The sequence below is a fragment of the Lipotes vexillifer genome, unplaced genomic scaffold (genome assembly GCF_000442215.2).
Source record: "Lipotes vexillifer unplaced genomic scaffold, Lipotes_vexillifer_v1.1 scaffold124, whole genome shotgun sequence".
Taxonomy (NCBI): domain Eukaryota; kingdom Metazoa; phylum Chordata; class Mammalia; order Artiodactyla; family Lipotidae; genus Lipotes; species Lipotes vexillifer.
In genome coordinates this window covers 551,008-563,586 of record NW_006771308.1, presented here as the reverse complement: position 1 = coordinate 563,586, position 12,579 = coordinate 551,008, and the positions used below count along the sequence as shown (strand labels likewise).

General features: G+C 43.8%; 1 protein-coding gene across 3 annotated transcripts in view; it reads right to left on the bottom strand.

The window, feature by feature from the left end:
• The window catches only part of TRIM9 (tripartite motif containing 9), a 112,581-nt gene extending 105,541 nt beyond the window's left edge, over nt 1-7,040 (bottom strand). Inside the window, exon 1 of one of the 3 annotated variants that reach the window (XM_007446601.1) lies at nt 5,824-7,040. In XM_007446601.1, coding sequence (XP_007446663.1) covers nt 5,824-6,645 — 822 coding nt within the window. In that variant the 5' untranslated portion in view covers nt 6,646-7,040. The remainder of the gene's footprint in view (nt 1-5,823) is intronic. The other 2 variants (XM_007446602.1, XM_007446600.1) reach the window with 2 other exon arrangements.
• Nucleotides 7,041-12,579: the final 5,539 nt, after the last annotated feature.

The window sequence follows — 12,579 nt, the reverse complement described above, 5'->3', positions numbered from 1 at the left end:
ACATTCTTTCCCTAAACTTCAAAATGTGGCCTAAGAGACACAGAGACAGTAGTTAGATGAGAGTGGATACTTGAACAGAAATGTCATGCTGCACTGGGGCTGGAGGAGTCATGTCAGGCCTTGTGCAGCCCAAGGAAGCCCATCCAGAGAGAGAAGCAGGCATGAGAGAGTTAGGCATATGCCAGAGTATATTATTTGTTCAAAATATTCTCTGTCCTCTTCTACAAGGCTCTTCTCGGTGCCTTTCTCTGTTGGAAGAGTGAATTTTCTGTAGCACGGATGTCAGTCTTGGTCACATGGTTTGTTTTAGCCAATGGAATGTAAGCAGAAGAGACACGCAATGTCTGAGTGGAAACTTTAAGTGCTGTTGAGTGGTTCTGCTCTACTCCCTTCTCTCTGCCCTAAGGTTGGTGTGTTCCAAACATGCTCTTTCAGCCTAAGTTCAAGAATAAGGAGGATGTGGGGCTTCCCTGGTGGCGCAGTGCTTGAGAGTCCGCCTGCCGATGCAGGAGACGCGGGTTCGTGCCCCGTTTCGGGAAGATCCCACATGCCGCGGAGCGGCGGGGCCCGTGAGCCATGGCCACTGAGCCTGCGCGTCCGGAGCCTGTGCTCCGCAAATGGGAGAGGCCACAACAGTGAGAGGCCCGCATAACGCAAGAAAAAAAAAAAAAAAAAAAAAAAAAAAAAAAAAAGAATAAGGAGGATGTGGAGAAGGGCCAGAGCTCACTTTCAGTGGGTATTATTGTAAGAAATTATATGATATTGTTGTAATTCATTGAGAATTTACAAAATTAATTTTTAATTAAAAAATTAATTATTTTTTTGTTTTTTTAAAACAAAAAAATTGTTTGTTATTGCAGCATAACTTAGTCCAAGCTGACTGATACACAGAAGTGAATTTAATCTCTAGATTTCCAGTTCCAGTCTCCTTGTGAGTTGATTTTATTTCCCATGAAATCCTCTGAGATCCCCTAAGTGGGTTTCTGTTCCTTACTACCAACAGTCTCTGATAAAACTGATAAAAAACAATATTACGTAGAACTATTTTTTTCTTAAACATTTATCATAGAATAGCCTCCTCTGTGCCAAGGCTAAGTTATACGAATACACACACTTTGAAAGGTGCTTAGGTGAGAGAAGTGCAATTTATTGGTAAGGATAATTTTTGCCTGTGCATTATATTTATTACTCAATGACAGATGACTGTGACAGTTTTCTCTAACTTTATGAAAACTGTGAGTTGATCTGAAATTCCAGTTAATAGCATCTTTTCATAGTATATACAGGAAGAACAATTTCCGCTGCTTCAAAAGTGATAATATCTTCAAAACTGAATCATATCAGTTATCATTTTAGCTTTGTAATTGAAAAACAAAATACCTTTGTTTAATATACAAATAAGGGCTTCCCTGGTGGCGCAGTGGTTGAGAGTCCGCCTGCTGATGCAGGGGACGCGGGCTCATGACCCGGTCCGGGAAGATCCCACATGCCGCGGAGCGGCTAGGCCCGTGAGCCATGGCCACTGAGCCTGCGTGTCCGGAGCCTGTGCTCTGCAATGGGAGAGGCCACAACAGTGAGAGGCCTGCGTACCGCAAAAAAAAAAAAAACAAATAAATCTTTGTGTGTGTCCTTGTTCCTTGGAGTTAATTCAACTGACTATTCTCGGAGGACGCATGAGGATCTGGCTCACTCTTTTAGGCCACCTTTAAGAGTAGCCTTTGTATGGCACCTTGTGCTCTATAAGGAGCAAGCAAATTATCCCAAATTGGGGGATGAGATTTTTATGCAGTAACTGTTGACTAGTGAGACAATAACTTCCATTTTATGCAAAAACTTTCTATTTTGCCAAACTGAAATTAGTAAGTTATAAACATCTAAATTACTTTTTCAAAATATTTTCACAAATATAGTTTTAGGTGCTTTACATCCTGTGAGTAGGAAGCACAGAGAGGTTATAGACTTGCTTAAAATTACCAGCGAGTAAGTGGCAGCATCAGGTCTGGAACCCAGAACCTCATCTAGTTCTTTCTATTTCTGCCTCAGCACAAAGAGGAACAATTCATTCCTCTGTAACATTCTCCTTAATACCTGTAAGAATATTTACATTGCTCACAGAACGTTCTGATTATACTAAAAGTAAATTTTTAAGAAGTTAAAAACATGAACATATGTTACCTGTTACATTTACCATACGGACATCTAGATTATATTGTATTTACTGCTGATATATATATATTACATATATTATAATATATATATAATTATATTATATATAATATATAATTATAATATAATATATATTTATATATATATATATAAAACTGAACACCACTTTGGTTACATTAAATAACACATTTACTACACAAATTTTTGATGAGATGCCACCATACTACAAAGCAGGTATTTTTTCCAGAAGGCTTTGAAGGTGAAACCATAATAATTCATGGTTTATTTTAAAATGTTTAACTTGCAAATCTTTGTTTAAAAAAAGAAGGTAATAGAGAAATAACATTTGAGATAAGAATCAGAATGGTCAGTGTTTAGAGTACAAAGGAAAAGAAAATTCTTGCTCAACAGTACAAACACAAAGGAACGGTTACAAATATATTACTGATTCAGGGATTGATAAAATACACCAAGAATTCAAGGATAATGTTAGATTTAGAAATATGAATTGCCAAAATTACAAAGTAATAATAATGTTTCCAATTGCCTATATGAAAATGTCTACAAAATCTTTTTTTGTGTGAGTAGCAATTCTTTATACCAACCCAAGTTTGATAAGGTATAGAGCAAGTGCTGATACTAAATAAAAAGTGTCACCAGATATTTGCCCTATAAGGCCACTTCCTGCATTATTTTTCATGGATTTCGAAGGCCATCTATATCTGAAACGTATTTTAATTTAGTCAATTGACAACTAATGAATTTCAATTAGTTGTTTTTAATACCATTTAAAAGATAAACTTCAGCCATTTTGTCTTAAATGTGTAAGATGATGACTTTCTGAGAGAAACAGTTATTTACAGGGTTTTCTTTATCACTGGAAATGACTAAATATTAATGAAAACTTTCAGGTCTGGTGATAACTTGTGTGGATAACTAACTGCCCAATTTTGGGAGAACTACTTAGTGTAATTCTTTGCTCTCCTATGTTTTGAAGGACATAGAAATTCTGGCCCATAAGCTTTTTGTGAGGATGGAAGATAAATAGACATAGGAGAAAATCGCACGTTATCACATTACCTTATTAAGGAGATAAAGTGGGGGAATAATGTTTGTTGTTCATCTAACAGATGATAAGTGAGAGTTAAAATCTGTCATCCTTCTGCCTTATATTTATTGGCAGTTTAATAATCTTGATATTGACTGAACAAAAATATAACTACTCTTTTGAAAAAATGTGCAAAAGATCAGAGAAGAAATGGTCTTTTAAAAAATTGAACCAATATTCCCTTCCTAGCCTACTTATGTCACATCTGAAGGGCTTTACATTATTCTTTTTTAGCAGACATCCAAATTTCAACACTGTCCACACCACAGTGTCTACTCACAATGTCCATTACCGATAAAACAAATGGTTTAACATTTCAAATCTACAAGGGGCTTGGTGGATATTTAAAGGCTGCCTTTGGTCTTAATGGATAAAGTATAGGCTCTTTTTCACAGAAGAATAATGCAGTGGTTTGACCATCCTAATTAGCATGTGCCTCTAAGTTCTTTTTCCAGACAGGTGATTAGTTTCTTAGTTCCAAGGAAAGTTTTGTAGGGCAATTTAACATAGGCTATAGTTAGCACTTTAAGAGTGAAATCATAATATGAAGAAAAAATTGGCCATGGACTAAAGTTCTGAAAACTTTCAAAATTAAACATCATTTAAACAAATTGAAGTGTTTAAAAAATAGTGGCATGTGCCTAGGAGGGGAGCTCAAATTTGTGCTGAATTAAATGTCTCCATCAGTACTAATACAGTTTAATAGACTATATGTGAGAACATAAATGACTGTAAACATGGATCCCATTCAGTATTGAGTTGAGTTCCCTGATTGCTGAATATGGTGATGTTTTATTTTATTTTATTTTATTTTTTCTTGCTGCAAATAAAATATCAATGTTCCCCTCCTTAGCCCCAAGGCCTCTCTCAAAGGCTAGCCTTTCTGGTCTCCAAGGAATGCCAGGAAACCCTGAGTGGGGCAGAGCTGATGCCTGAACACCATCTCTACTGCCCTGCCTCATCCTGGGGCTTGCAACTCAATGATGTGAAGAAAACCTCCCTACAACAGTCCTGAACCCCTGCCTTGCCCTTTGCACACCCAACTAAGTCGATTATTTAAAAAGTAAAAAGTCCAATTCATGTACATCTCCTCAAGAGTGGTTCCCTTCCTTCTAAGCAGTGTGGGCAATAATATTATAAAGATCTCTTTCCTCACGAAGCTTATTTTGTGTGTGTATGTTGGGGGGGGCAATAGATAAATACAAAAGTAACATGATAGTTAAAGTATAGCATCCCAGTTAGTGGTAAGTACTACTGAGGAAAATAAAGCGGGGAGGGAACCAAGGGGTTCAGAAAGGTCTCACTGCAAGGGTGACATCTGAGTAATGATCTGAAGGAGGCAAGAGAGTGAACTGTTCAGATGCAGGCTGAAGGAACATCAAATGCAAAGGCCCCGGGTCCAGAAGGGGCCTGGTGTTGGTGGAGGAACAGCAAGAGGGACTGCGTGGCTGAAGCAGAGGGAATGGGAGGAAATGAGGGCGATGAGGCCAAGCGGGAACAGGTCATGTGAGGTCCTGGCGGACTATCCTAAGGACCATCTAAGAAACGCGGGGGGCAATTGGAGGATTTTGAACAGAGGAGTGGCATCACCTAACAAGTCGTTAAAGGCCCTGTTCTGGAGGCTAGCTTTGGCGGAGGTACCATCAAATGACATCAGAAAGATAAATTTGGTAACAGGTGTCCCCAAATTTTCACAAACAACTACTGGCTGTGAGGAAAAGGGTTGGACTCTGGACGAATGGGTGTGTGGGTGATCGATAGGAGGGGGTTACCCTGGGAGACTGGGAGATGCACCTGCCTAGCTTTCAAGCCGCGACCGCGCAGAAACCTCCAGTTCTGCTACTCCAGCCCAGATCCCCTCCGCGAGGGTCAGGGCCGCAGCCTTCAGGCTTTTCTTTTTTTTTTCTCCACCCCACTCCACATTCGCACACCTCTGTGCGCAAAGCACCCGGACCCGCATCCTTACCGCGCTGCCGCTGGGCTTGGGCCAGCGCCGACTTATCAGCATTCAGCTCGCGGCGTATTCCCCGCCCCCTCTGCGAATCCAGGCTCCAGCCTATCCAGCAGCTCCAGCACCCAGCGGTCCGCGCCGCCCAGCCGCGCCCACCTCCTCCCCGGGGACTACGGCCGGAGCCCCACAACCGGCTCTGCCCTGGAGCTTCCCTGGCGGCCCTGAGCACAGCCGCGGATCGGCCCAGCTACTCATCGCCTTCCAGCACGCTGGTGGCCGCCGAGAGCTGCACGTCCGCGGCGGGGAGGGGGCGCCCTAAGCCTGGCTCGCAGGCAGCGTGCACCGGGAGACCCGCTCTACGCATCCCCGAAACAACTCTCTGGAGAGGTTCAACTCTCTGGAGAGGTTCTACTCCCCTGTGCGCCGTTTACAGTCCCCTGCGCTTCCTGCAATGCACCAGACGGGGGAAGCAGATATTGGAGGCACCTGCATTGCGCCCCAATTGGGAGGCTCTGTGCGTAGAAGAGGGGGATCGTCTGCTGCAAAACCGGAGGATCGGAGGCGCGGGGAGTTAGGGGTGGGTTTTCTTAGGACTCACCTTGTGCAGTTTCCACATGGCTCCTAGAGCCTTGACTTCGTGGCTGGAGTGTTTGCCCTCCTCCAAGCACTGGTAGCACACGGGCATCTTGCACTGCACGCAGTACATGCTGTGGTTCTCCAGCTCGTGGTCTGTGCAGGTGGAGACCTTTCTCGGGCTCAGCCGCCGGCTCACGCGGCCCTGGGCCGGGGGCACCAGGCGGTGCTTGGCTAGGGGCCCCCGGGGCGGGTGGCAGCGCAGGCGGCACGGATCACAGTAGAAGACATCGCACTGTTCGCACATGACGGTGGCCTCCTTGGGTGCCTTCTCGCAAAGCTGGCACTTCAGGGCCGCCGCTTTGCTCTGCTGGTAGCGGTCAATTACCCCTTCCAGGACGCGGTTCTTGGGGAAGCCGCGGAGCCCCCGGTCATCCAGGATGAGGCTGCGGTGGCACTGGGGGCAGGTGATACAGGAGTTGCGGGGCACCGGGGCCAAGGCCGGTGACAGGTGTGTGGCCGGTGGCGGCATAGCCGGGGGGAACACACGTACGCCGTTGGGGGACTTCTGGCACGGGGTAGTGGGAGCGCTGGCGAACCCCCCGTACGAGCCATAGCCGCTGTCCGCCTCGCTGTACAGGCTCATCTTGTCAAGGTCCAGATAGTCATAGTCGGAGACCCCGGAGCCCGAGGCCCGTCGGCTCTGGGGCGACTCCGACTCTGGGGTCTGCACCAGGATGTTGCGGGCGCACGCCTGACATATATTGTGAGAGCAGGGCAGGATGATGGGCTCCCGATAGAAGGAGCCGCACACGGGGCATTTTAACTCTTCTTCCATCTCTTCCATGGGGACCTGGCTGGGAGCGAAGCAGCGGCGGCTGCAACTGGATCCTGAACTGATGAGGTGGCCGGCCGGCCTGTCGTGTCCAGCACCTTGGCCAGCAGCGGCGGCGGTGGCGTTGGCAGTGGCGCCTTCACGCGTCGCTTAGGCGCCGACTCCCCGTGAGGCGCTCTCTCTGTGAGCCACCGAACCACGGCGCCGAGCGCCAACCCGGGACCGCCCCCTCCTGCCCCTCTAGTCCCGCCCCAGCCTGTAATCAGCGGCTTATTGGACGGCGGGCGAGAGAGCGAAGCTCTCATTGGCCACACGCCCCGTCCTTCTCCTCTCCTCCGCAGGCCACGGGGGGTTTGGTGGAGGATTCTGAGGCCGAGGGGAGTCTTCGTTTCGGGCTGCATAATCTCGGGAGGGGGCCGGCGTGCGGAGGCGAGGGGACCAGGAAGGAGGGATTAGGCGGGATGACTCATCCCTCGCCCCGCTTCCTTCCGACCTCCGGCTCAGTCGCCCAAGAGCGGGGCGTGAGAAACCCCTCCGCGCTGCGAGGGGGCTGGCAGAGGGGCTGGTGCCTGTCGCCGGCATCTGCTTTTGGCTTGCAGCTGTAGTCGCCGCGCTGATCTCCGCTCGCCAGTGCTGCGCCGCGCGGGAGACCCCACCTTCTTCCGCTGCTGGCGCCTCACCCAGGCCTAGGTTTCTGTACCCAAGCCGGGCCATTCTCCCGCTCAGGAACCCGCGGAAGCCGGCCCCTGCGCTCCTGCATCCCGGGGGTCTGACGGCGCAGGCCTGGCAAGAACCTTCTTGCTTCTTTTTCTCCCTGTTCCTGGTGTCTAAAAGGGGATTGACAGTATCGATTTCCCAGTGTTGCTGTGAGATTTAAACTACGCGACCCACGTAAAGGCTTAATATATTTGTTAAAATCTATGCCCCCTAGGGGCTTCCCCGATGGCGCAGTAGTTGAGAGTCCGCCTGCCGATGCAGGGGACACGGGTTCGTGCCCCGGTCTGGGAGGATCCCACATGCCGCGGAGCGGCTGGGCCCCTGAGCCGTGGCCGCTGAGCCTGCGCATCCGGAGCCCGTGCTCCGCAACGGGAGAGGCCACAGCCATGAGAGGCCAGACGCACCCGCAAAAAAAAAAAAAAAAAAAAAAAAAAAAAAAAAATCTATGCCCCCTTCATTTCACGCTTTCAATTCAGGCTCGGCCCAGAGGCTTCTTACCTTGCGATGTGAACGTGTCTCTATATCCCCTCTTCATGTAAAAGAGCTTCTGTCCCCTCTTCAGTCCTCCTCCCCCCAAAGCTGTCCTCTCACCGGGGCTCTCAGCACCTGGCTGAGCTTTCACAAGGCCAGTAGAACCTTTGGTTCAGTTGAGGCAGGAATGGGTTGCTTACTTCTGAGTGCCCATAGTTTAGTAAACTAGCTCTGTAGATGAATCCCTGTGTCACTGTCGAGTCTCAGTGTGTGACTCCAAAATAGGTTTATTCAATGTAACGTGGCCCGAGCATCTACCACAGCTTCCAGAATGATGGGTTCTTTCTGTTTCTTCTAGTGAAGTGCGAGAGGTGATGGTGATGGTGGGGTCCTAGTTCTAGTGTTAGTCCTCTTATATTAAGCTCCATTCTTCTCCCTCTCCCCAAACATCGCTGGAGATAATTGGTCCTGACCCTTGCCTGCAGAACTGTTGATTTGATGATGGCGAACAAGAAAATCCAAAAAACAAAAAACTCATATTTAGGTTAAGTGACTTAGTGATATTCTGAGGTAATAACTTATTTGAAGTTGCACATGTTTTGCTGAGTGATTCATGACGTAAATGACAAAATTTCTTTCCAAGTTTTAACAAATCTTCCAATTTTCCGCCTTCCAAAAAAGAGATAACTTGATTATATGCAGCTCATTTAAATCACTCTACTGTGCAGAAAAAAAAAAAAAAAAAAAAAGGACTTTTTATAACCCTGCCTTTGGAGAAATAGTCCGTAAACTAGGTTATCTTTCCCTCTTTGAATTGCAATAAAAACAGCACGTAATCATTGTTTGGGGAAAAAAGTTTTCATTGTTTTTTAAGTTATGTTAATTACAAATGCTATGTGATATTTTTAAAAAAATTATTGGAGTATAGTTGATTTCTATGTGATTTATTTTTAACCTAGCTTTTAACTAGTTGAGTCCAGAGCATCCAAAGGCATATGTACTCTGTTTATAAACATTGAACTTCTTCGAGGTTGGAACATTATCTATTTGCAGGATACATCTAATTTATAGGTCCCAAGATAATTTGCTAATAACAAGTAGTTAATAATAAATAGTTAGAAAGGAGCGTCAGTACCACTCTTAATTTACAGTCCTTCAGATGACTTTTATATGCGTTTGGCTGATTGTAGTAGCCTTGAGCCAGTGCTTTGGACATTTCAAGGTGTGCAGCTGTTACTCTTTTTATGAGTTTGAACTTTGCTTATCACAGTATAACATCTGCTATGGATTGAAAGTGTCGCCCCAAAATTCCTATCTTGAAATCCTAACTCCCAAGGTGGTGGTATCAGGAGGTGTGGCCCTTGGCAGAAGCTTCATAAATGGGATTAGTGCTCTTATAAAAGTAGCCCAAGAAATCTCCCTTGCCCCCTCCATCATGTGAGGTTACCATGAGAAGACCACCACTGTGAGGATCTTCACCAGTTACCAAATTTGCCAACACCTTGACCTTGTACTTCCCAGTCTCTAGACCTGTGACAGATATATATGAAATCTATGAAATATGAAATATATTGAGATGATTTGTTAGATCTATTTGGTCAGGATTAGCTAAATCAAACCCAGGAGATTAAAATGAGTACCATTTGTTTAGTGTTCACACTGTTCCAGGACGTAAGTTAATTTATTTACATGCATACCTAGTTCAATCTCTGTAATAACAAGAAGAGATGGGTATAATTATCCCCATTTTAAAGATGAGTAAACTGAGGATCAGCAAAGTTCTGAAGGTCAAATATTGGTGAGGCTAGGGCTTCTTTCTTTCTTTGTTCATTCATTCATTCATTCATTCAACAACTGCTGAGTTCTACTCTCTGTCAGGCTCTGTGTGTGATAAATACCCCAAATGATCTTTTTTTTTTTTAACATCTTTATTGGAGTATAATTGCTTTACAATGGTGTGTTAGTTTCTGCTTTATAACAAAGTGAATCAGTTATACATATACATATGTTCCCATATCTCTTCCCTCTTGTGTCTCCCTCACTCCCACCCTCCCTATCCCCCCCCTCTAGGTGGTCACAAAGCACCTAGCTGATCTCCCTGTGCTATGCAGCTGCTTCCCACTAGCTATCTATTTTACGTTTGGTAGTGTGTATATGTCCATGCCACTCTCTCACTTTGTCACAGCTTACCCTTCCCCCTCCCCATATCCTCAAGTCCATGCTCTAGTAGGTCTGTGTCTTTATTCCCGTCTTACCCCTAGGTTCTTCATGACATTTTTTTTCCTTAGATTCCATATATATGTGTTAGCATACGGTATTTGTTTTTCTCCTTCTGACTTACTTCACTCTGTATGACAGACTCTAGGTCTATCCACCTTACTACAAATCACTCAATTTCGTTTCTTTTTATGGCTGAATAATATTCCATTGTATATATGTGCCACATCTTCTTTATCCATTCATCTGTTGATGGACACTTAGGTTGCTTCCATGTCCTGGCTATTGTAAATAGAGCTGCAATGAACATTTTGGTACATGACTCTTTTTGAATTATGGTTTTCTCAGGGTATATGCCCAGTAGTGGGACTGCTGGGTCGTATGGTAGTTCTACTTGTAGTTGTTTTGGTTTTTTTTTTGCGGTACGCGGGCCCCTCACTGCTGTGGCCTCTTCCCTTGTGGAGCACAGGCTCCAGACGCGCAGGCTCAGCAGCCATGGCTCATGGGCCCAGCCGCTCCGCAGCATGTGGGATCTTCCTGGACCGGGGTACGAACCTGTGTCCCCTGCATCAGCAGGCGGACTCTCAGCCACTGCGCCACCAGGGAAGCCCTATTTGTAGTTTTTTAAGGAACCTCCATACTGTTCTCCATAGTGGCTGTATCAATTTACATTCCCACCAACAGTACTAGAGTGTTCCCTTTTCTCCACACCCTCTCCAGCATTTATTGTTTCTAGATTTTTTGATGATGGCCATTCTGACCGGTGTGAGATGATATCTCACTGTAGTTTTGATTTGCATTTCTCTAATGATTAATGATGTTAAGCATCATTTCATGTGTTTGTTGGCAATCTGTATATCTTCTTTGGAGAAATGTCTATTTAGGTCTTCTGCCCATTTTTGCATTGGGTTGTTTGTTTTTTGTTATTGAGCTGCATGAGCTGCTTGTAAACCAAATGATCTTTTTTAACTTCTATGCTTATTCTGCTTACCTTCTCTGATAGTTTAGCATTTTCTTGAATTTGTTTCTCTAAAATATTTTATATTTTCCCCTCGTGTTGCAGTATTTGGCCATAATGTACTTTACAACCCTCCAATGAGTTGTATTTAAAGGAAATAAAAATCTGAATGTAGTTGATACTATAGAAATACTATAAGGACTATCTTCTCTTTTCCAGCTGGTGATCAGCCCATGCCCTGAAGCATGAGGATTGACAGCCCTATAATTTTATCATTCCTGGAGTGACTGCAGATGTTCTTATTTGTGTAAAGTGCCTCTGAAACTTATTCACCCAAATGATGTTCTTTAGCAATAAGTTGAGCAAACTTAAAATGTACTAGCAGCTTTTCCATTTTTTTTAAAGACAAGTGTTTTCCAATGAAAAATTTAGGTGCTTTCCTATTTACTTTTGACTACAGTGCTTGATTATTAACATAACTGTCTCTGATTCTAAAGAATGAACACTCAGAGGAGAAAGAATTCTCTCTCTTCCCCCCACGTTCTCTTCTAGTGCCATCAATCCTTAGGTACAGGGGGGAAAAAATCAATGAAAGGAGCTGATTAAAGGCTCTGGCACTTTAAGATTCTCTGACAAATAGATAAACATATTCTGTATTTATTTTGTGATTAAGGATATTGCTGAATGTGGTGTGTAAAAATTGCATTATTTGAAAGTAATGGAGGTGATGTTCTATTTCAAAAGAAATTTGAGGAAACTTTTTAATGGGGTAACTTAACCCATTAATATTTAATTTTAAACTTGTAATGTTTGTGCCATCCTTTAATCACTTACATATTTATTTATTGTTGATATTCTTTTTTCTTTTTAATTATGCAATAATTACAGTAAATTAAGAGTGTTTTTCCCATTTAGTACTACTGGAACATGACCTTATTCAAATTCTTTCTAACTACGAGTAATATGGGACTAGTACTTTGGAAAGGGTAGACAGGAGAATCTGGGAAGATGGAAATTTAATGAATCTTATATTAAGGTAAAACAGCTGGAGAATAAATCCAGGAGACCCAACTTGTGAATAATAGGAATCCTAGAAAGAGGAAAAGGCACAGATGGAGGAAAGATCACAACTGAAAAAAATAATTTTCCTGATATATAAGATTACAGATCGAAAGAATTTTAGAATTATACATGACATTGATTTTAAAAAAAGACCCAAGCACATACAGATACAATTCTTGAACTCCAAGGGAAAAAAAACATCTAAAGCTCTCAGACAGAAACAACTTAATTATAAAAAGAAAAGAATCAGATTGGCATTGGATTTCTATTTTGCAGCCCTGAAGGCACGAAGAATGTGAAATAAAGTCTACAGCCTACTAGAAGTAAAAGAAGACGTCTAAGAATTTTATAGCCAGCCAAGAGATCACTTGATTGTCAGGTTAAAAAAAGATTTTGCAAGGATTTAGAGAATACAGTGCTGACATATTCCATCTAAGAAAAATACTTGAGAAGGATTTTAAACTAAATAACAAATGAATCTTAGAGTCCACAAGATGTGTAAGGAGCTGATGGGAAAGTAA